The 25964-nt window shown below is 46.2% G+C and overlaps 1 protein-coding gene across 1 annotated transcript in view; it reads left to right on the forward strand.

The window, feature by feature from the left end:
- LOC121875855 overlaps positions 1–25964 on the forward strand; it is a 202731-nt gene that overhangs the window by 163659 nt on the left and 13108 nt on the right. Inside the window, exon 11 of the mRNA XM_042380560.1 lies at positions 13311–13352. Coding sequence (XP_042236494.1) covers positions 13311–13352 — 42 coding nt within the window. The remainder of the gene's footprint in view (positions 1–13310; positions 13353–25964) is intronic.

Consider the following 25964-nt stretch of genomic DNA (forward strand, 5'->3'; position numbering starts at 1 on the left):
TCCCCGCCCACTCCCCACACGCCGCCCACTTCCCCACACGCCCGCCCACTCCCCCACACCCCCCCACCTCCCCCATGCACGACGAACTACCTCCCTCACCACTAGAGTTGCACCATGAACTGGTCCATCACACACACACACACACACACACCCCCCTTTTCTCTCTACTGTCTTATTATTTTTTTTTCACTGGCCTACACCAGTCTGGGCTACTGGTCTGCCGGCAGCCAGGGTCAACTTCTTCGTTAGCTCCAGTGGCCCTCCCTCCCTCCCTCCCTCCACGGGCCCTGTCAGCTTGTTCTATAAAAGAATGATCGTGTGTTGTGACAGCGGCGAGGTGCACTCACTCCCTCCAGGCTGTGAGACGATTGGAGAATCTTGCTAGGTCAGCGTGAATGAGGGTGGAGGTGAGGGGTGAGCAACTTCACTCTTAACGGGAAGCTGGTGGTGTGCCCGGTACCGCAGGTGGTGGAGGCTGCGTGCCGGGGAAGGTCACCCTCGACACTAGACCCAGCTGTCCCATACAGGTGACCACAACTCGCGTCCTTATCCCGGCGTCATACCTGGGTGCGCCCCTCGTTAAGGCTGATCATTAATTTCTCCAGTATCAGGTGACATCCACCAAGGTGATTAGTAGTATCTGAAAGTGTTCCTTTAGTCTGTTTGATTTGTTTTAATGGTGTTATTGTTCTCTGTGCGTGTGTGTGTGGTAGGTGTTTACGCTGGTGAGGCACACGATCCCCGCGTCCTTCGTACTGTTAAATAAGAAGTATTAGTTAGTATGTCGTGGCCGTGACGGTCCCGGACCTGTTTATGTGTATGTCCTGAGCGCGAGAGGCCGTCAGTCAGGCTTTGCTGCTCACCAGGTGTTGTGCTCTCGCTCTCCCTGCCGGGGATAACTCAGGTGTAGAGGCATCTCAGTGGATGTTGGTGGTGCGGGTGTTGCTCAGAAAGATAGTTACGTGTGTGGTGGAAATACAGTGTTGTTGTGTTTGTGGGTCATTGAAGTGTGCATCACTTACACCGCCTCTCAGGCTCTCCAATAATGTCGGCCACTTCACGTGCTTCACAGATGTTTGATATAATTTCCAGTACGTTAAGAGAAAGGTTTGATAAAAAGAAAAAGACGTGTTGCGAAGATTCTTTATTAATTGTTGAGGACACCCCGTGCTGTCAGGATGTTGGTGATCAAGAGGGGGGCGACGAGGCTCAACACGTGAGTATGTGGCTTTGTTGTCTGTGGCAGCTTGGTGCTACAATACTACTCTACTCTTGTTGGTTTACCATTTCCCTAGTCCTCAATAGGCTGATGTTTTATTAGCGAGAACCAGTAGCTGCTGGAGACAGTCGGTGGTGTGAGAGTGAAGGTACGCAGTAGATGCTGAATACGTTGACTGCATATAAACAACTATCGATGCTGTGTTGCAAGATAACCATGTTTCATGTAGATTGAAATAGTTAAGAAAGCTGGTAGATACATCTTTTACTGTATTATAATGAGTGTTCATTGTTCTGGTACCAATACTCCCTTGTTAGTTAAGGAACACAAATTACAATCCGCTGTTCTTGTCATCTTTTACTGTTAGCTTTCACTAGAGCCGAGGTGAAGGGGACAAGTCTTATCAGCCAAGTCCACGTGTTAAGAGTGTTGGTAGATGCACCTGCTTTGTTTGGTGAGACAGGTGCTGTGCCGTGTACCAGGGTGTAAGACTGCGACATCAGGCGTTCTTACCATGATCTCTACAAGGTTGCGTTGCGTCTACCTGCGTTGTGTGTTAAGTCCGGCAGCGTCCGTGATAAAGAGTGTCTCGCTGCCCTGAATAGAACATAAGAACATAAGAATGGAGGAAACTGCAGCGGGCCTATTAGCCTATACTGGGCAGTCCCATTTACACCCAACCCCTATTGCTCATATATCCATCTAACCTACCAGTACTAGGCCCACTCTTGTTCATAATCTACATAAACGATCTAGATACTGGGATCAGCAGTGACATAAGCAAGTTTGCGGATGACACCAAAATAGGGCGGCAAATTAATTCAGGGCAGGATGCAAATGCATTACAGGAGGATCTAAATAAACTGCAGGGGTGGTCTGAAAAATGGCAAATGAAATTCAACACCAGCAAGTGCAGCTTACTTAATATTTGAAGAACAAATACTTATAATGTATACAGCCTTTACAACATCAACCTAGAGAAGTCGACTTGTGAAAGAGACCTAGGGGTACTTGTAAGCCCGGACCTACGGCTTAGAAAACAGTGCGTTAATGTTCGAAATAAGGCAAACAGAGTATTGGGTTTTATATCTAGAAGTGTAAGTAACAAGAATGGAGAGGTCTTATTGCAACTATATCTTGCGCTAGTCAGGCCACACCTCGATTATGCGGTTCAGTTCTGGTGCCCCTATTATAGAATGGATATAAATTTACTAGAGTCGGTGCAGCGAAGAATGACAAAAATGATTCCGGGACTTAGAAACTTTCCTTATCAGGATAGGTTAAAGAACCTTAACTTGCATTCCCTAGAAAGACGAAGAGTGCGGGGAGATATGATAGAAGTATTTAAGTGGGTGAAAGGAATCAATAAAGGGGATATAGATAAAGTTCTTATAATATCCGAGCAGGATAGGACTCGGAGCAACGGATTCAAGTTGGATAAGTTTAGGTTTAGGAGGGAGATAGGAAGAAACTGGTTCACAAATAGGGTTGTGGACGAGTGGAACAAGCTTAGCAACTATGTAGTAAGTGCTGGAACGCTGGAAAGTTTCAAAAGGAGGCTAGATAGAGAGTGGTAGTAACTCTCGACAGGAGCTGCCATGCACAGGCCAACCGGCCTGTTGCAGACTCCTTATTTTCTTATGTTCTTATGTTTGAGGCTATCCAGCGTATTCGAGTTAATGGTGATATTTGGTAACTTGTTCCACTCGTCCACTACTCTATTTCCAAACCAATGTTTACATATTTCGCGCCTAAATCTAAATTTGTCTAATTTAAAACCATTGTTACGTGTTCGCTCCTGGTTGGATAGTTTGATTACCTTTGTAATGTCCCCTTTGTTCAGCCCTGACTTCCATTTATACACCTCTATCATATCGCCCCTCACTCTAGGCATCAGTTCTCCCACCCACCACCTTCCGCGTTGGTGGTTGGGTGTGGCGTGTGTCTCGGTGTTCCTCGTGGGCAGGGTTTAGGAAGAGAAAGGGAAGCGTGACTTGCCGCCACCGTAGTTACGCACGACAAGGGGTCTCGTGACGGTAGTGGTGGGGTAAGAGGTGAGGTGCGTGTGAGCTATACATATAGTTGTAGATGCTTTGGGAAGAGAGAGAGAGTGTGTTGAGGAAATCGACTTATGACTTAGAGGAGTTGTGGCGACGGTGGTGCATCCAGCTCACCTTGACCGGTGCCACCGTCAGCCCCAAGTGCCTCGATTTGCCTCACCTACAGCCCCTACCATCTACTGCCGTCACTTGCCCCAGCCCGTACCATCTACTGCCGCCACTTAACCCAGCCCTTATCCCCTAGAGCCGCCCTACACCCCCACCCTAATTGCACCTCCTGCCGCCTTTCCCAGAGCAACGTCTTCTGTCACATCTTTCCACCCGAATGCCTCAACCTGCCACTCTCTACTCCCACAGTACCGCCTCTTACTCCTCTTTCCATCCCTTGCCGTGGCTCTCATGTCCTGCTCTTCTACCGTCCCGGTTACCTGAGGTCAGCGGCTGGACCTACTGTGTGTGGTGTTCTCTCTGCATTCCCTAGAAAGACGAAGAGTGCGGGGAGATATGATAGAAGTATTCAAGTGGGTGAAAGGAATCAATAAAGGGGATATAAATAAAGTTCTTATAATATCCAAGCAGGATAGGACTCGAAGCAACGGATTTAAGTTGGATAAGTTTAGGTTTAGGAGGGAGATGGGAAGGAACTGGTTCACAAATAGGGTGGTGGACGAGTGGAATAAGCTTAGCAACTATGTAGTAAGTGCTGGAACGCTGGAAAGTTTCAAAAGGAGACTGGATAGATTCATGGATGATAGAGAGTGGTAGTAACTCTCGACAGGAGCTGCCATGCACAGGCCAACCGGCTTATTGCAGACTCCTTATTTTCTTATGTTCTTATGTTCAGAAGTTTCCTTGTTCAGTGTCAGCCTCTTGTGGGACAATGAGAGGAAAGTGGTGGGTGTTGTCTAGTGTATCTGTGTCCTTCCTGGTAGACGATCTCCCTCAAGCTGTAGTCTCAACAGGGAAAGAAATACACCTGGTCTCCCCCCCCCCTGCTGTGTGAGGTATAATACTACCCTGTCAGGCGTCAGGTAGAAGAAATTCCTTTAATATCAACCAAGAACAGCTCAGTTGCCTTTGTCTTGACTTGACCTGAGCTTGAACTAAGTCCCATTGAGAAATATCTCGGGTTTATCGTATCTTAAAACTGAACTCAATTCATTTGAAATTATATGAATTGAAACGAAATTTATTAAAAATATTCTAGAAATTATCGTAGACAAAGGTTTCCATTAAAATTAGCTTGGCTGAAATAAATCCTATTTAAAATCATTCGTGTGATAACCATTGAAATTATCTCAGCTGAGTAATCGTGTGATAACCATTGAAATTATCTCAGCTGAGTAAAATCTTTAAAATTTTCGTAATAGGACAAAATCTTTAGACAGTTATGTAACGTAACAGATCTACAGTACACCACGTGAACTTGGTACTCAGAGATGGGGGGGAGGGGGAGGGGGCTGGGTTAGGAGGACGCGCGGAAATGCCGAGAGGTGAGCGAGGTCAGCTTCCCAGATTCTTCATACATTTAATAGATATAGTTTTTCTAGAAATACTTACTTTTACACAGATATTTGTTTATGATGGATCGAATACAAGGGCTGAGGTGACGTCACAAAACAGGCGCAGGTGGATACCGTAATAGTTGTAGCCCAGAAAAAAAACCATAATATAAAACATCTTTTTGATCATGCAAGACAATTAGAACAGGTTTTAAGAAATTATAACGCAAATACTACTATTTTTAATTGGATACGCAGACTAGTTCAGACTATTTCTCAGCCAACTTTCAATAGAACAAACACAAGTAGATGAGTGGAGATATTTCTTCTCAGGATACGTAAATGTCATCGTGCTGTTTTTAACCTCGGTCCAAGTTAAGTGAAAATGTCAATCCGTTCAAATTAATTCATAACTTTAATGAACAGTTAATTAAGATTTTGTTTCACAGTTAACCAGATAATTGGTTTACACTTTTTTTCGTTGCTTATGTGACATATGTATTCTGTTTATTCTCCAACTGTAGCCTGTTTACACCTATCACGTTAACTACAGTAATCATTTTGCGGTTTATGTAAACAACGAAGAGGTAGAAATGAAAGACAAAAGCTGATATAAAGCACAAAAAAAACGAAATGTGGTTAAGCAGACAAACACCATAAACAAAGAAGCAAGAGATGAATAAGAAAATTACGTTTTCTTCATATTTTCCCGAAAGTCGAGGATTAACCATCGTGCGTTTCCTCTTTTAAACGAAGCTGTAAATTTAAACACGGGAAACATGCCGTTGTTGTTCTTTACCACAAGTACATATTTTAAATATATTATATCCAACCATAAAACTATTTAAGTTGGAAAAATATACAAATCTTAACATCAACCTAGAGAAGTCGACTTGTGAAAGAGACTCAGGGGTACTTGTAAGCCCGGACCTACGGCCTAGAAAACAGTGCATTAATGTTCGAAATAAGGAAAACAGAGTATTGGGTTTTATATCTAGAAGTGTAAGTAACAAGAGTGCAGAGGTCTTATTCCAACTATATCTTGCGCTAGTCAGGCCGCACCTCGATTATGCTGTTCAGTTCTGGTGCCCTTATTATAGAATGGATATCAATTCACTAGAGTCGGTGCAGTGAAGAATGACGAAAATGATTCCGGGACTTAGAAACCTTCCATATCAAGATAGATTAAAGAAACTAAACTTGCATTCCCTAGAAAGACGAAGAGTGCGGGGAGATATGATAGAAGTATTTAAGTGGGTGAAAGGAATCAATAGAGGAGATATAGATAAAGTTCTTATAATGTCCGAGCAGAATCGGACTTGTAGCAACGGATTTAAGTTGGATAAGTTTTGGTTTAGGAGGGAGATACGAAGGAACTGGTTCACAAATAGGGTGGTGGACGAGTGGAACAAGCTTAGTAACTTCGTAGTAAGTGCTGTAACGCTGGAAAGTTTTAAAAGGAGGCTAGATAGATTCATGGATGATAGAGAGTGGTAGTAACATAACAGGAGCTGCCATGCACAGGCCAACCGGCCTATTGCAGACTCCTTATGTAAGCTGATATTGTTCAACGTATCACCGAGTAGTCGAAGTAGGAGGAGGGCCTGGTTGTGTTTAAGTCATATGTGTATTATTATATATTAGTCTCAAGTCGAATAAACAATGTAACCCCGAATGGCCTTATTTCCTTAGTTGAGACAATCAGATCGTCCCTTATAGCATTCTTCCATGGTCCCTTTGTCCTTGTATAAACTGATATCGTCACGTGTTTATTCATACTCAAGGACACTGTTAGTTTATATAAACAGAAGCACATCCTGTCCTCAACCTAAAGAGAAAGAAAATTTATCGAATGCGAGTTTTTTAAAGAGATATTGAAAAACGCGGAAAATTTGGTCATGCATACAGGTTGCCCCTCGTGTAACGAGGATGGCCGGCCCAAGGGCCACCTTGGCGTGAATTTGTTTAAGGTGTAGAAGCTGTCGCCAACAAAACAACCACACCCTGAGTTAACGAGCTGCATGACCCAGTGTCAAGGAATAGTCCGAGAAGACCGGACAACTCGCCAACTGCACTGGCTAACCATTACCCCGAAATACGATCCGCAAATCGATTGACATCCAGGTTCCCAATTACTGCTGGGTAGACAGAGGCAAATGGCGTAAAGAAACTTGCCCATAGTTTCACTCTGCCCAGGGATCGAACCCGGGTCCGCTCGCTTGCGAGGCGAGCATGTTGACCATTACACCACAGGTCGCCAGTATACATAGATACATACATACATGCAAATAAATCACTGTAGGTCAGGAGTATATTGACTGTTTTCATTATTTTAGTGTGTGTGAGCGACACTACTCCTGTTCACTCACCATACCCACCACCTGCAGCCGCCATCATCCTTGTCTTCGTCATCATCCGACCGACATTCGATTTCAAACTACCTCGTGGGATTGGTGGAGGTGGTTCATGACGTTATATGAAACTGTCTACGTATTGGCAGCAGTAATAGCCTTCTTTATCACGTCATTGTCCTATAAGGCTCGGGCGGGGGAGGGGGGGTGCAGGGGGGATAGGAGTGCCTGCAAGTCAAGTGGACCCCTGTCCTAACTCAACCTCACCTTACCTAACTTTACTTCACGTTACCTAACCTAACTTTATTTCACTCACGTTACTTAACCTTACCTAACCTGATCCATTCTAAATTTACCTGACCTAACCCAACCTAAACATACCTATTGGCCCATAGTAGGCCTTGACCTTACCTTCCCCTACCCAATCTGACCTGACCATACCATTAGGATTAAGGGCCTAATCGTTATGGGCCACAGGTTGACCAATTTCCTGTGGGAAGAGTACCTGGACTCGACGGCAGGTAAGGGGCGTCCGAACAGTGTTTTCTTGGGGTAGCGGGAGTCACACATGCCCGAAACTTTCTCGAGTCCACTACAGGTTTCTCCAGCCAATCGTTGTTAATGATCGATCTGTAACCTTCACCTGCCCGCCCTGCCCTGTAACCTTCACATTCACTTGCCGCCCCGGAACCTTCACCTGCCTCATTGCCCCACCCCAGAACATTCACCTGCCCTGCCCCGGAACCCTTTACCGCACCCCAAGCTGACACCTGCCCCTGAACCTACACCTCACCTTCCTCACCTGGCCACCGCCACAAGAGTCAACAGAGTGTCGGGAGGAAGAGGGGGAGGAGAGCGGGCACTCGTGGCAAAGGAACAAAGAGCGAGAGGGAGGTTGCAGGAAGTGAAAGAGGGTGGCTGGTAGCGAGTGCTCAGTGAGAGTGGTGTAGCCAGAGGCCGGTCCGCCACGAGTGTTTGCTGACCATGATCTTGGAGTGGTGGTCTCGCGGCGGCAGGTAACCCGGGCTGTGTTACCTGTGTGTATCCTGCCTGGGTTTTGTGCCTCGGTGAAGGCCCTAACGCTTGTTTACTCACACACATGAAGTGTTCGCAAACTGGAGCAAACATCCACTGATGCACATTCTCATCTCTCAGTTTCGTGGTGTAAACATTGAATCTATTGAGGAAACTGCAGCCCTGCCACAGGCGTATGGTATGATGGTTGGCTGTGAGTGAGACCCACCTTCACAACACCCGGTGCGCCAAGCCTGACAGTGACACAACTCAGACAGGCAGGTAGTACAGGAGTCCTACTGAAGTTCCTCCTGGGGAAGAAACGGAGTAAATAAAGCAGGAACCGAGTACATGACACTGTAATATATCATCGGAAGTAAAGGAAATGTGAAGGATCTGGAAGTAATAGTATCTATCATGACACGGGGCTATTGTGTCGCCACAGGGAAGATGGTGGAATGTTTAAGACAATAGAAGCGAAACCTGGCGTGTTTACTTGCATTTAAACTGTACGCTGTGTAGTGGGGGGCTGGGATACGAATCAGTGTGGAGGTCATATTGCAACTATATCTTGTGCTAGTCAGGCCGCACCTCGATTATGCGGTTCAGTTCTGGTGCCCTTATTATAGAATGGCTATCAATTCACTGGAGTCGGTGCAGCGAAGAATGCCGAAAATGATTCCGGGACTTAGAAACCTTCCATATCAAGATAGGTTAAAGAAACTAAACTTGCATTCCTAGAAAGATGAAGAATGTGGGGAGGTATGATAAAATTATTTAAGTGGGTGAAAGGAATCAATAAAGGAGATATAGATAAAGTTCTTATAATATCCGAGCAGGATAGCGCTCGTAGCAACGGATTTAAGTTGGATAAGTTTTGGTTTAGGAGGGAGATAAGAATGAACTGGTTCACAAATAGGGTGGTAGACGAGTGGAACAAGCTTAAAAACTTTTTAGTAAGCGCTGGGATGCTGGAAAGTTTTAAAGGGAGGCTAGATAGATTCATGGTCGATAGAGAGTGGTTGTAACTCTCGACAGGAGCTGCCATGCACAGGCCAACCGGCCCATTGCGGACTCCTTATTTTCTTATGTTCTTTAAAAAAATGAAATATAACTAGGACAGGTTAAAGGATCATCCGTCTTAATATATGCTCTAGGGAAAAAACTCACATTAATGCGTGCAAGTAGCAGTGACAGAAGCAACGGCAATAAACAGAAACGAGCAGTGACAGCGGCCGGTAGAAACAGTAATGGCAGCAGTAATGACAGGAACACCACGACAATAGCAACTCCTGTGACCATTAATCAATCGTCTGAACCGTCTCTCCGTCCCTCTCGTACACAAATCCCAGTTCCTCCGTGGAAAACAAATAAGAAATATTACGTTGGTATATAATGGGAGCGGGCGACCACTTTCAAGAGGGAAAGAATGACTAATATGACGAGGCAGTAAAGTTAACGCCTTCCTGCACCACATGTCGACCGTGAACTTCAGCTCTTCCACGGGCTCTCACACCTTCTCTTTAGGTCTTGTGTCGCCCCGCAGTGCTTGTTTGGGTGTGCGTGTGTTTCGTCTTCTGTGTATCACGAATTGTTTTATACTTCTGGTATTTTTCCTCATAGATATTTGATTCTTCTTTAGGTTAGTTCAGCTGTCTGCCGTCTGTTCCTCCACCAGACTTGCACATGACATTTCCAAAGTCACACAGTCTGATGGTCCACTCACCTGCTTGGGTTAAACACAACAGAAAAACCCTTTCAGAGTTACTCCATGGGATAAGCCACAGTCTTCGTCGAGGACAACCAAATGTTTAAATAAAATATATTGAATTTAATCGATTTTGTATTTCTTATGATTATTTTAACCCATGGCCCAAACGTCCGGTGGTCGTGGCCCGATTGTCCGTCCAGCATCCTACACGCACTAGGCAGTCGATACGGAGTTCCATTAGGACACCTGAGCCACGGACGACGTAATTCAGGGGGACCACTCTTCAGGGTCAGTCCACTCCCAGCGTCACCCCTGAGTGTCCACCCGAAGAATCGGCACCCTAATACGCTCTGGGGTGACGGTTATTTAGGTGATCCGAACAATTAACGAAACGAATTAAATGCTTCTTTAATAATTCAAGATAATACAAATGCGCAGGAGTGATAAGGGCTTTAAAACTTGTCGTGTCCTATAGTTGTGATGTGTTGGCTGGTTAAGTTTAATGGTGTTCGGAGGATGAATTATGGAACAACTTCCCGATGTCTGGCCTCTGCAGACGCCATCAATACCACAAATTCTAACACAGGACAGAGCTGTTCAGAGCGACTGTGACCTTGCCATGCGGACAGTGGTAGTGCTTTGCTGCGTATTAAACCCAAACACCATGAATGATCCTGTGGTACTAGTGCGTCCTTGTTTACTGTGCTCAGGTTTGTGAGTATATATGATACTGTACCTCAAGACACGTTAAATGCTTATGTCACAATCATGGTGAGGGAGAGTTGCTCACAAATTAACACATCATGTTTTAAGTTGATCATTTCAATAAATGTACCCCACGTATCTGTGACCAGTCTATCATCATTGAAATGTTTATTTTTTTGTTCATTAACGGTTAGTATTACTGACAGCAGTTCTTATCACACACAATTAATTACACTTCTTCTCTTGTTGGTGAAACTACCTAGAAGTTATGAGAAGCGATGGAGACTGTGCCAGTGTGCTGTACCAAACATAGTACGGCGGTGACTCATCAGATGTATTGTGTGTACTGGCGTGTCCTTTGGTATACCAATATCCCTCAGCTTCGTCAGGTGCGTCCTGCCTGACACTCGACCACCACTATCAAGGTGCTTCTACAGTTTAAAGTTCACTATCCCTGACACCCCTCGCCAGAGGTGCCAACACAGGCACTAACCTTGTTTAGTTCCATGTTTTTTAGTTAATGTTGTCATACTAATATTTTGGGGCAAACTTTAGTTTAATCTTAATTGTTTAACTCAGTTTTTTCGTGAAAGGAGTGATACAGTTGTGACAAAAGACAAGTAACAGTGAAATGATCATAGTCGGCTGGATAATAACATACATGGTTGGGTGAACACGTCCTCTTGACCAGCTGTTGTCGAGGCCCACACCCGCTTCCGACCATACTCTTTCTAGGCCATGACTCAAGAACCTCTTTTATACAACACTAATTAGTTTGATCTAAACGTGAATATATGCTTAAAATAATTAATATTCAGCAATGTTCTTACTTGACAATGCCTTATGTTTAATTCTGTATCATGCCTGAAAATATAATCTGAATATCGATACATACTGTACTGTATAGATGGGAGTTGATATTGACCAACTGCCTGACCATATCCCCGTTGTCAGGAGAAGGGACGACACACTGCTGACTCTCATTGGTTCGTTTATCAGCTGGCCTACCAATCAGGTCTGGTCTATCAGATAAATATTTTAAGAGTGGTAACAGTAATGGGCTTCCGTCTTAACATAAGAAGCGTATGAGTTACAACAAATTGTCCACAACCACAGATAAATGGTGAATTACTAGACTTCAAGTGGCATTGTTCGATTGTTGTGGGTGAGGTAATTGTACCCATACACGCCAACAACAGCTCTAGGTCACCGTCATCACACACGCAGGGGGAAACAACTGCCAACACACATTTAATTTAAATAATATCAACAAAAACTTATAATTGTAGGAGGTTAGAAATTACACGTTAACTAACCTGCCTGTAGGTCACCAGTGGCACAGACTTGAGCTACAGGGCACCAGCACCAGCAACCTTTAAGCAATACAAACGTTATCTTAAATCAGCAATACCAGCATACCTATGCCATCCTATACGCCATAACCAACACTACAGTCTAATAGTCATACATCAGCTTAGTAAATAAGGAAGAGGAGGAGGAAGGTTATTGCCTGGAGGTGTTGTGGCCACGCTCCAGCTCACACAGCGCCGCCTGTCATTATCCCTGGCGGTGGCACCCCAGGCCTGTGTTAACCTAGTGAGTCAGTGACTTTCTTGGGCTTACTGTGATCCGTCACTGGTGGTTCACTGTTAAACTACAGCCGAATCAGTGGCTTTTGCGATTTGTTCAGTATATGCGTAAAAATACTGTATGTATGTTTTATATTTTTTCATGTATGGTGTACTGTATATACTGTATGTTTGTTATGTATATTTTTAAATACCAAAAATTAAATTAAAAAAAAATGGTGACATTGTGCAGTGTCTCTGGGTAATATCTTGGGAACAAGAGATTAGGTTTTGGTAATAATTGGAGGTAACAGTAAAAACTCAAAATGGCGCGAGCCGTAAGGGACAGTACTTGGTAGGGTCGGCCACAGTAACAGTGTACAGTGTGTTGTTTATAAGTAGACAAAAAGAACCTCTCCTTGGGGCTGATGATTGTGCCACACTGGAGCGTCAAGGCGACCTGCATGTTTTTTACCCGCTGGTGATGACGCTCCTGCTTGTCTTACCTGTTCCTCTACACAGTCTACAGTCCTCTACACAGTCTACAGTCCTCTACAGTCTACAGTTCTCTACAGTCTACAGTCCTCTACACAGTCTACACACTTGGAGGAGGTCAAGACTCGAAGTGATGGTAGTTAACGAGGTATACGGTGTGTGTGTGTGTGGATGATGACCCTCCAGGGGGGGAAGACGACCCAAAAACGTACAATCATGGCAGTTAATGGCAGTGGTTGTGGGGTAACCATGACTTATCTGGGACAGCGTCGAGTGTTCGTTCTTGGAAACAGATCTAAGACGACAGATTCAAAAGAGTGATTTAAATAGGGCGAAGAATCTAGATGTGTTCATTATTTAGTGTAGGGGGGAGGTGACATGCTGAAGGGGTGTGTAGGGGGAGATGGGGGCGTGTATAGAGCGGGGGAATTAGTGGTGAGGTGATGACGGTGACGTGTTGGGGGAAGAAGTGGTGACGTATAGAGGGGTGGGGGGTGATGATGATAGTAACACGTAGGAGGTGGCGATGACGCAGGGGGAGTGTAGGGGGGGGCATAGTCAACACTGCAGGCCTTGCTACTGACACAACTCCACGCTCCCACAACACCTAACAGTCACCGCATGTCTTAACAACATTAATTTACCCCCAACAATCAATCTAACGGTTCCTCTCTTCTCTCTGCAGGTGAGTTTGGTGGACCCGTTTTATGGTGCAGTGTTGATGGAGGTGAGTCTTAAGTTGATTTAAGTTTGTCGGGTGTTGGTCAGACTCGCACCTAACTTAGAATGACTCGGGGAACTTTCATTTGTGAGATATTGATGATGATATTATTTTGACGCAAGCTTTTTAGATTTATTTGTGTACAGGTTATCGTAAAGTTCTGTATTAGGAATCAGTCAGTGTGTGTGGGGACGGGGGGGGGGGGTGCTGACTGGCTGAAAAAGAACTGGATACGGTAGTCATGAGGCAGAGCGGCCACTGTCCTGTTCCATGTGGGTCCTACACCAGGAAGACAGTCAGGTAGGTACAAGGTGGTGCTGCTGCTGAAGGACCTCGGACTACAGAGGGTCCTGCAACACACACTGACGAATCGTAGCCAATCGTTCTTTTTTTTCTGAAAGGCATGATATGGTATATAATTTCACACCACATTTTCTTTTTATCTAAAATGGATTTAGATGTAATATAAATCAGTATGGTGAGTCAGCTGCCCAAGGAACCAACAATACGACACTGTGGTTAAGTAACTTTATGTCCCCAGGAGGTGAATGGAATTAAATAAATTTTCACCTCCATTTACTGGAAAATTTTAACGTAAGGATGTTTTAGACTTTGATATAGCAACCACCGAGTCTCCCACGTCCCTCTACTAGTGACTGGAATAGAATGATGCCATTGTCAGTTAAGTACAAAGTTATTCACAAGAGAAATTCTCGGACATACTTGTAGTGGGTTGACAGCACCACTTGGACTCAAACGTCAAAAGTTATCTCAAGAAAGCTTCGAGTCTGTAATGTAAGTGAAACCGCCATTATTTGTGACTGCTCTCACACATGGATGACACATCACTTGAAGTGTATGGTTTATGTACTGCAAATAAATGACGTAGATCTCTCTCTCTCTCATCTCGAAACTATCTGTTCACTGTCCATTTATCACGCACACTTGAGGATGTTCAAGTAAATCGTGTTTTCGATGATTTGTGTCAGTTCTGTGTTCTGGAGTTATGAAAAGACATACAATTATTGTCAGAACTCGCAAATTATGATATATATGAGTCTTGTGTAGCAAACGACACACACACACACACACACACACACACACACACACACCACTTTCATAACTTGAGACAACAGGTATAAGAGATAAACACAGCCAGACTCCTGAACGACCACCAAGTGTCTTCAGTCACAAGTAATCTCATCCTCACACACTAAACAACACTCGACCAATATTAACTGTACAACAACAGTGTGAAGCTGGTGTTGGTTTCTTATATTCATGAACTTGTAAGCGATGTAAGATGACGCTGTGTTCACATTTAAGAGTAACTGTGAGTGTGAGGCCCATTCCTTGGCTACGTTATTTACACAGCACCGTCACCAGGTTTCCACAGATGATCAGGTGACGAAGGTGTAAGGATAATTAAGGTGCCACGCCCAGCTAAGACCACCTGCACATGTGAAGCGTATTGGACCACTGCTCTGTCCTAACATCCTTCATTACAGTGTAATTAAGACGCATCTCTTATAAATATTGTGGAATATGAAAGGGAGCCGTTGGGGTGTCTTGATGCAGGGTCCGATAGTCTCGCTGTTTCATGGTGTTACAGTGATCCCGGACATGACACTAACCACGAGTATTCAGGGTAGTTTACACAGCATGATTAGTACTCTCTTATTGGTGGTGGGGAGCGAGAGGCCACATTTATGCAGGGTGATCATCATATCGGGTTGTTTGATCCAAGAGAGATGGGGGGGACCTGTTATTGAAACATCCAGAGGTCCGACAAGTTCTAAAATGAACACTGTGATTCCTGTTGTCTCGGCAGGGTTGCCAAAATCCCTCGTCCGTTGTGTCTTATTGTTTAACACAAAATTGTAAAGATAATTTTTTTATTGTGTGTACAATGAAAGACAAAAGTCGTGTCGTGAAATTTGGTGAAAACCTATGCCGAAGGGCTAAACTTTTGTGCACTCTGCCTTGTGGTGGGGGGCTCTCATAATGTTTCACGAGTTATATTTAATCTTCGGACAAAACCGTGACACGACTTTTGTCTTTGATTGTACATGTGAAAATTGACCTATCACGGTGTGTCTACGTTTGACGAATTCCATACTTGTGAAAATCTCCAGCAGTGCTTTTTACATAGCCATGAAGTAGAAATATGTTCAAACTAGCCAGACAGTGCTAGGATGGCGGCCATCCTAACATGCCGTATATCACATTACACGGGTTTTTATTTTTATTTTGTGCTCTAATAGATGTATTGTTCCTTGTACACGGGGACAGACACGAAATAATTATAACGTGGTGGATGACTGGCCCAGGGATGACGTAGTGCGTGAGGCAGACCATTGTAACAGTGGTAATGTGAGGGAGTCGATTGTCTTAACCTCTCTCACTGTTATTATGCATATTGTGGCCATGTGAAAATGGCGAGGCTCAAAGCTGACATTAAAACCTGCAAAGGGAATGAGACTGGAGGAACCTTGAAATACTGAGTCATACTAATGAGCCATCAATTTAACGATTATAGCAATACATTAAAGAGTTGTGTGGAAGAGGTAGACCAGGAACTAGAGAAGGAAGTGCTCGAGTAAGGAGAGGTTACGGAAGTAGTATTGGTAGGAGGGAGGGTGAAGGTGTATGGCTGGTGGCGACCCTACCTTAGTGGCCCACCTTTGTCCACACCCGCCTGAAAAAAAGGCACATATAGATCTTAAGAGTAGAAAGCAGACTGTGACTCAGACACCTCTTATAGAACCAGATTCATGCTATACTTTATCACAAGAGGAAATTACCAGGCTATTTGTGTGTGGCGGTGTGATAGGCTCTGACCAAATTTCTCCTATAACAAAACTCTAAAAATCTCTTTCAATTTGAGGTGTTCCACGAATCTGGAGAACACATGTGAAGGTGACTCCATTGAGTTATAATAGTCGTAGATATATTGATATGATGGCTGAGGATGAATGAGAAGGTTGGTGTGTGGGGAAGTATTTGAGGTGATTAAAGGTGTTACCCCCTCCCCCCCCACACCACACCTGTCACTCTGGTGGGGGGGGGGATCTATTGCACTTGGCAGGGCTCTACTACTACTACAATAGCTGACAACACTCGGTATAAACCTAGCCTGAAACACTGTTGAAAGGTGTGAGCGTTGTGTACTAGTAAATGGAAATAATGATGAAGGTTCACCGAGGCGTCATTAAGGGGAGACACGGTAGGTACAGTGAGAGCGTCGTCACCGTGAGGCTGGAGGCAGAGGCTTGTGTCCACCTTTGTTACTCTACCTGTCATTATACCCGAGGCTCAGCGTCACGCCACCCCACTTACCTGCCCATCCATCCAGCAGCTTACCTACGCACCTGTTTACCTTCCTACCACGAGTCTACCAACCTCTGTATTATCCTACTCATCAGTCTACCTACCGTCCCTGTACTGCCTGCCCTGCCCACCTACCGTCCCCGTACTGCCTGCCCTGCCCACCTACCGTCCCCGTACTGCCTGCCCTGCCCACCTACCCCCTGTACTGCCTGCCCTGCCCACCTACCGTACCTGCCCACCTACCGTCCCTGTACTGCCTGCCCTGCCCACCTACCGTCCCCGTACTGCCTGCCCTGCCCACCTACCGTCCCCGTACTGCCTGCCCTGCCCACCTACCGTCCCTGTACTGCCTGCCCTCCTCCCCACCTCCACTTTCACCGTCAACATGCTCTACTGGGCTGCCACTTTCCACAAGGAGGAGAGTAGCTGGTTGTGCCCGCGGCGTCTACCATTGGCACTTATTCATTCCCAAGTGACTGGAGCCGCTGCCTCCTGGTACTGGTGGGCTTCTGACGACCGGGTCACCACCACTATTATTCACCATTCATACTGATAACCAGGCGCTGACTGTGAGGCCAGTAACAGACCTCCCCTTAACACAGGTAAAATATGTACTACGTCCCACGCGTAAAAACAAAGCCGCACTGAGTCCCCAGTACAGAGGTCATATTGCAACTATATCTTGCACTAGTCAGGCCGCACCTCGATTATGCTGTTCAGTTCTGGTACCCTTATTATAGAACTGATATCAATTCACTGGAGTCGGTGCAGCAAAGAATGACGAAAATGATTCCGGGATTTAGAAACCTTCCATATCAAGATAGATTAAAGAAACTAAACTTGCATTCCTTAGAAAAACGAAGAGTGCTGGGAGATATGATAGAAGTATTTAAGTGGGTGAAAGGAATCAATAAAGGGGATATAGATAACGTTCTTATAATATCCGAGCAGGATAGGACTCGGAGCAACGGATTCAAGTTGGATAAGTTTAGGTTTAGGAGGGAGATAGGAAGGAACTGGCTCACAAATAGGGTGGTAGACGAGTGGAACAAGCTTAGCAACTTTTAGTAAGTGCTGGAACGCTGGAGAGTTTTAAAAGGAGGCTTGATAGATTCATGGATGATAGAGAGTGGTAGTAACTCTCGACAGGAGCTGCCATGCACAGGCTAACCGGCTTATTGCAGACTCCTTATTTTCTTACGTGTTGGGCGTGTAGGGAAGGGAGGCATGTGTTGGGCGTGTAGGGAGGCGTGTGTTGTGATCCATAGGCTAATAAAGTTGTGTTTAGTTATGGTGGTCGTAAGGGTGTGGGTAGTAGGTGTGGTGGTCGTGAGGGTGTGGGTAGTAGGTGTGGTGGTCGTGAGGGTGTGGGTAGTAGGTGTGGTGGTCGTGAGGGTGTGGGTAGTAGTAGGACCAGGTGTGGTGGTTGTGAGGATGTGGGTAGTAGGTGTGGTTTGTTTTGTAGTGGGTCAGCTGCAGGCGGCACATGCAGTTTAATGAACAAAGCACATGGCGAGGACCCACATGTATGTACTCAAACACATCGCGTGAGTGTGTTGTTGTGCTTGTTGTGAGAGTGGGCAGGCGCGTGTGTATCCTGTCTGCCTACAGGACTCACCCATCATGCATTTTCGCGGCATGCTGTTGATAGGAAGTAAGTAAAAATCACTCCGTGTCAACCAGTGCCTTCCTTGGGTGTCAGATGATGATGCTAAGTGTTAACTCGTGTGTGGGGTAACCTTGGGCCTGGCCTTGGTTGTAGAGCGATACACTTGTCTCTTGCTACGCTCGTGTGTTAGTTTGTCAAAGATACTTTTTTCCTGTTTTGCTGTAGCATGTTGTAATTGAATCCTGTTGGTGGCCACATTTACCAATATCTTCTCGCCACCTAAGCCACATTTACCTGGGGAACGAGGTGATTGGTGCCTGTATGGATGGTGGTGTGTCTGCCCCCTCCCCCTCTCCACACGCTGCTCCTGAAGGCTGTGGACGTGGTAGAGGGCGCCAAGCATCTCCCTTGATGTACCATCGTCGTAACAGGAGCCAAGGCTTCCGTGACTTAGTCTGGTCTCCTCCATCCTGTAGAATCCCTCCCCACATCCTCCTGCAGTCCTCTCTGGACCACCACCTCACATAGGCCTCACGACTTGGTTTACAATATTTGTATAACAATAGCACAGCGATTACACACGTGATGGCAAATATATGAGTGATAAGGGTTTGGTGTAAACAGTGCTGCCAAGTATGAGCCATTGGGCCTACTGCAGTTTCCTTCATTCTTATATTCTTAAATTTTGGGATCCGTGATAAAGTAAAAAGATTAAGACTTTTCCATACCCAGAAGTTAAAGTTGATAGATCTTAAGTGGTGGGTGGCTGTGTTGTGTGGCTGAGGGTTGTGGTGACTCGGAAGTGAAGGAACCTGTGCAACTTCTATATTCTTGGATTGTGACCTCCTAGTTTATAGTTTACGAAGGTCTGTCGCCTGGATCATTAGTAAAAGAGGCGTGTTTGATGTGCCTGGTAATTTTGTTCATGATCACTAGGAAAAAATAGCGAAGGATTAGTAGAATGTTTCCTTTTTTATTTATTTTTTTCTGGGCGATTTATTCAATAACTAACACTCGGTTTATTTGCACAGGAACTATGGATAATTTAATTATGTGAGCAACAGTAGGTGATGGTGGCTGCCGTGCCTCGCCTCTATGGCCTCTTACATTTATATTCATATCAGTTTTGACTTAAAAAACTTCTTGATATTATATGTGGGTAATGGACGTTGGCAGTAGCGGCTGTGTGCTCACTCTGACAGGTAGCTGATCCCGAGGGTCACATGCTTACCTGTAGTACCACGCCTCAGATGGTTATGTGTTCCCCAGAGTGACACTGAGACCCATTTGGTAGCGTGGGACAGGTAACTCGATGCCAGGATGTTGGGTCGGGGAGTTACCTGTGTAGAAGTAGGTGGAGCCCGGGCTGCGTCTCCAGCATCCTCCCAGTCTACACTCACCTGTGCTACGCTCCACGCCCCCACTCAGCCACTCACTGTGCCACCACCTGTCCCGCAGCGGCATCGTCGTGTCGTCTAAATGTGTTTTTATCAGAAGTGACGGTGACGTAGTGGCATTGTGTCCGGTGTATGGAGGGTGATGAGATAATGAATTGGTGAGGCAAATGTTAGGCGGCGGCTGGTGGAGGCCCCCTTGACGGCCTTGTTTATTATACTGTCACTCCACACTACCTCGCTTAGGCACACACTTATAGACAACGACAAGAAAAATCACAGTTTTTTCGTGAAGTATTTGTTGAAATATAAAGTGAATAAGAGCCAAGTGAAGAACATTACCAGAGGATGTGTTCGTTGCTGGAGCCAGGGATCCTCAGGTGTCGTGTTTTAACAAGACAATAATATTACTTGTGATGACCTTGGGAGTAGTGGTTTTTTGTGTTCTGTTGAGAGGGGAAGAGGGTTTATATGTTGGCCTTTGTTGTCAAATTGGCACCATCGCTTTATTATTGTTGGTAGAAGTACACGAAGAGGGGTGGGAGTTAGTGATTTGTTTGGCACTGGCGGGCGTGAGTCAGCTGGGGTGCACGTGGAGGTGTCTCGTTCTAGCTTACCTGTACACAGCTTCCCACCACATGTCACCTTCAGGATCATCCCTCATACATATCTGTTTAATGTTTACTTGGATAATATTCTGTACACCCAGGGCCGTGTGTGTGTGTGTGAGGGAGAAATGGAAGCGACAAATATACTGTATGTGACTATAGCTTTTACTCTGACTGCGATTGTGTAGTAGTCCTTTCCTCAAACCTGGTAACTTCACAGGTGAACTGAAGCCGCTACAGGTGTACTTACTACGCCACACATACTGCCGCTACAGGTGTGCTGACTTCACCTTCCTCCCGCTAATTTATACCCAAACACCTGTCAGGAACTCAGTCGCGTATAATCTCTAAATCCGGCTAACACATGATGGTAGCGACGCAGCACCTTGTCGGGGATAGTAACCAGGAACACGGTAATTAAGTCCATCAGTTGGGAGCATCACGTGGAGGTGGTGAAAGAAGGAGTGAGGGTGGAGAACACTCACGATTCACCCTCACACCATACCTCACACCACACATTATAACTTACATTAAGCACTATGTAGCCGTGACAGTAGACATAACCTGCTAAGTGTTAGTAGGCGGACGGGCGACGATGTGAGCAAGTCCAACTAATTTTCTTCCTATGATGGTCAACACCCTCATATGTAAATACCCAAGTGTATATACATGCTTAATTCACACCTGACATACACTAAATTATAAACTCCCAGTCTTGACAGCCATCGATTAATCTGGTAAAACTTGTTGATAATGAAAGCCAACGTTTCAAAGTGTATGAAGTCGTGATAGCTGTAAGTAATAGTAGTTTTATGGGATTGTTCTTTGATGAAATTATATTTCTTAGAATAATGCAGGTAAACAAGCAGTACCAAATGGACCTAACCTGGCGAGATGCGATTCATTTCTCTCTCTCTCTCTCTCTCTCTCTCTCTCTCTCTCTCTCTCTCTCTCTCTCTCTCTCTCTCTCTCTCTCTCTCTCTCTCTCTCTCTCTCTCTCTCTCTCTCTCTACATGAATTTACCGTACACATTTAGTCTCGCTCTCTCGTCACGTCAGGGATAGTGTACGACATAACGCCTCGTACAGCAGCAGTAGTGAGGGCCGCCACATACCCCGGAAACACTGCTGATGGCTGATCTCAGTTGTGTTGTCACCAAGACCTCTGTGTTAATTGCTGTTGCTACCTGCCACTGTGGGGGAGAGAGGGAGTTTTTTACTCTCTCTCTCTCTCGCGCGCACCCTCCTTCACGCTCTCTCTCTCTTCCTCTCCTTCACGCCCTCTTTCTCTTCCTCTCCTTCACGCCCTCTTTCTCTTCCTCTCCTTCACGCCCTCTTTCTCTTCCTCTCCTTCACGCCCTCTTTCTCTCTCCCTTCCCCTGAGACGCGCGTGTTTGATTTAATCTTTCTAAGGTAAAAAACTATGAAGTCTGCCTTTATTTTTATCCTCATTTCTTTTTGGTGTAGTCTGTCTGTGGAGCTCGAATACCGGAACCTGTACCGGGGGGAGGGGGGGATGAATTGGGTACTGGGTTGTATTGTGGGTAAATGAACTGGGAGCTGGAATGTACTGGGAGAGGATGAACTATAGGACCTGAGGGATGGGCGTGGGGTGCGAGAGAGATGGGCGTGGGGTGCGAGAGAGATGGGCGTGGGGTGCGGGGGAGATGGGTGTAGGGCATAAGGAGACCAAAACACCAGCCGCAGTATATCCCTGCCCCTACACACCTGACGCTACCATCACCTGCCTTCACACCTGACACCCACAATACCTGCCTCCATACCTGACACCCACAATATCTGCCTTCACACCTGATACCCACAATACCTGCCTCCACACTTGACACCCACAATACCTGCCTACACACCTGACGCTACCATCACCTGCCTTCACACCTGACACCCACAATACCTGCCTCCATACCTGACACCCACAATATCTGCCTTCACACCTGATACCCACAATACCTGCCTCCACACTTGACACCCACAATACCTGCCTACACACCTGACGCTACCATCACCTGCCTTCACACCTGACACCCACAATACCTGCCTCCATACCTGACACCCACAATATCTGCCTCCACACCTGATACCCACAATACCTTCCTCCACACCTGATACCCACAATACCTTCCTCCACACCTGACACCCACAATACCTGCCTCCACACCTGACACCCACAATACCTGCCTCCACACTTGACACCCACAATACCTGCCTCCACACCTGACCCCACCAACACCTGCCTCCACACCTGTGTCGGACCGTGCCCACAAAGTTTACCACTCATTACAGCCACTAACGGAAGAGGAGGTAGGTGACAGCGATGGGGGAGGGGGAGGAGGTTAAGTGTGCAGGTGTGAGTGCCAACACGAGCATGTGTGTGTGTGTGTGTGGAGGAGTGAGGTGCCAGGAGCGTCAGTGTTTGGTTGGCACCTCGACCAACAACACTGAGCTCGGGTCACCCTCCATCCTGCTTTCTACCACTTTGATAACTGCATCATGATTTTATACGATAGTGACTATGTGTGATGGAGCGTTGTGCGTCATGTGTCGATAAACTGGTGACATCAACCCCAGTGACTTTTTATTTAATAGTGAAAAAGTTGTGTCGTATAGTGATTGTGTAACCAAACCAATAAAATAAAATTATCATTGCACAGGGCATTTTGAAACGTCGGGAAACAATAAAGTGCTGGTGATGTGTTTACGTTAAGGGCAGTAATCAGTGTGAACTTTACGAGTGATTATAGGAAGCATTGACGAATTGTGAGGACATGTGAAGCCTGTTTGTGTGTTGTGGGTTTGTTGGGCGGGCCTGTGATGGGCGTGGGCATACCTTACTACGGGTATCAAACAATGCAACCCTCTGCGGTGACAAGCCTGCTCTCTCCCCGCCTCTTAAAATAAACATTGTCGTACGTATTTTGGTGAGTGCCAACTGGGCCCGTGGATGCTAGCTGCGTGTTCCATCATTTGTTTTTTTTGTCTTCATGCATGGGGAGTGTGGCACGGTGACCACGAGCAGTGTTGAAGAGGTGATGTGATGTACGGGAGTGTGAGCGTGGCGACAAGAGAACTGAAACTAGTACACATCTGTGACACACCTGTTCGCCCCTCACAGTTACCACACTCCGCATTCTTCCCTCACTACAACGCACACGCCACCCTCCAGTACTTGATGTATCTTCCTAGCATGTGTACAACCACCAAGACTCTCCCCACCTTCCTAACACCTGCCTGGCCAGGGCGGGTGTGGCCATAAGAGGCTACCCTACGGGGCCACTGCCCATGTTGTCTATACTCTGCTTCATTCATTCTCTCGTGGGTAGTGAGCGTGTAAGTGGTGACGTGCCCTCGTCAGCTCCTACGTGTGACGCCCTGCAGTGTGTGACAAGCATCATGAAGACGTCTGAGGCAAAGCAAAGCCATGAAGACACCATCCACGACCCTGTACCTGAGCAACAATTCACCCATGAACCACGCCATCACCTCGTTCCCGACCCCCACACCTCCAGTACTGACCCCCCTTCACCCGACCCCCACACCTCCAGTACTGATCCCCCTTCACCCAACCCCCACACCTCCAGTACTGACCCCCCATCACCCGACCCCCACACCTTCAGTACTGACCCTCCCTCCCCTCGTCTAAATCCGTATAGTGATTATAACCGGCCCTCGAACACTGTCCAGGACCTGACCATAGATTATCCCCCCTCATCAAGAGGTTACGTGGTGGTAGCTGACCATCCTACAGCCACAGATGACACTCCCACCCGCCGTGACAACCATTCTTCACCTGACCTACTCACCCAGTGTAACGCGCCCTCGTCAGTTGTCCCTGTCACATCCAGTAGTAAACAAGGCCCCTCTCGTGGTGCACCATCCTCACGTGGCCAACACACATGTAAAAGTACAGTGTCTAAAAACCGCAAGAGAAAGAAAACAAAGTCCGAGTCCGCAGGAACATGGTCTCACCCTTGCCAGGAGTCCTTACCGTCCCCTGAGCTGCCACGAAACAATTTATTACGGGCATCTGAGGTGTGTCCCAGTGATAGCGGCGGATACTCTCCCCCACCTGGCAGATTTGCTCAAGTGGGAAAATTGTGTTCGCCAGGAAAATACCAGAGTTCTACGCTGGGGCGTCCATCTCGGAGGGGACGATTGGTAATAACACCCAAACCTCCAGATATCTGCCAGAGACGTGGAAGTAGATCGCAGACAGAGCCGCCCACTAATCTGCCGTCTCCAGACTTGCTGCAGGTGACGTGGGTGTGGGAGTCTCGTCCACTATTACGGGCAGCTACTATTCGTCGTCGACCGTCATGTCGAGTGGCATGTCGTAGAAGATCGAGACCTTGCCTAGCCCCACGTCGAGCTCCCAGCAGCAGCAGCAGTGCCTCACACCGGAGCCACTCTCCCGTCAATGGTGGCTCAGAGGTAGAACATGATAAAGGCTTCTGTAGTGGAGGTGAACTGAGTGATAATAGTGAAAATGCTCATGAGGATGATAAGGTGATGGCAGCTGCTATAGTAATGCCGGATGTAGTGTTGTTAAATACGGGTGGTGAGAGTTGGCCTAGCAGCAGGTGTGAGGAGTCCTGCGGCCAGACCAAGAGCAAACCTGAGCCCTGTGCTGACCAACAAGAAGTTCGACTACGTAATAAACCTAATCCCAGCTACCTCAGAGCCGCCAAGACCTTAAAGCAAAAGTGGCGTAATTCAGAACTATATTTTCCAAGACTATTAAATGAAACATTATATAACACGAAGAGTGATGAGGCAAGTAATGCAAGAAAAAGCTTATTTGAAAAGGCGAGAGACCTTCCCTTACAAATGCGAAAATTTTCATATTTATTGTTTAAAAATGGGAAAGATGTAAAGAACGTGGATGTTGTCATGAAGAATGGGGGAAGTTCCAAATTTTACCTGGAGATGAAGGACTACCCTGTGGGGTGTATAGTGAGGCGGAGGAGTGTGCGTCGCCCTAGTGCTCCTCCCGTCCTCCACTCCTCTACAGGGGTCAAGAGGAATTGTTCCTTCTCTCCAAGAAATAGTGTTAGGCAGTGTAAAACTCTAAACTGGAACCAGAAATATAAGACTGTTATGGACAGTAGAAGAGAGGCCGGAATGGGTTGTGGCCCGGCCATCCATATCACCACAGCAGAGGACCAAGTGGTTCCCGGGTACCAGGATGACTGTGAGCACCTTGCTGTGACCCAAGATGACAGGAAGCATGGTGGTGAGGCCCTTCACCCGTACCCCCTCCACCATCAGGGTCCGGAGCGTGACAAGAAAAAGCACGGGGGTGTACTGGACAGGCTTCTGGGCCGCCTACGTCCCCGCTCACTCTCTACATCCAGGTCTTGGGCTTCTGTAAGTTGTTCACACCTCCGTTATGTTGTGTCAAAGTAGTGTAGCGGTAAACATTTTATTGCAAACATGTGGATAAGAAAAGCATTGTTATATAACTTTAATAAATTCGTAAACAATGTTGTATCTGCATGTAAGCAATGTCAGTAAATGCTTAATGAATTTGCATTTGTATACATGTCACAAATCACCACAGTGGCATACAAGTACTACAATATGTGTATTTGGTGGCTCTGGTAGTGTATTTAAGGCATATAAAAGTGTTTTAGCGAATATTTGAGAAACTGTTTGTGTATTAG

The sequence above is a fragment of the Homarus americanus genome, unplaced genomic scaffold (genome assembly GCF_018991925.1).
Source record: "Homarus americanus isolate GMGI-L3 unplaced genomic scaffold, GMGI_Hamer_2.0 scaffold24588, whole genome shotgun sequence".
Classification (NCBI taxonomy): domain Eukaryota; kingdom Metazoa; phylum Arthropoda; class Malacostraca; order Decapoda; family Nephropidae; genus Homarus; species Homarus americanus.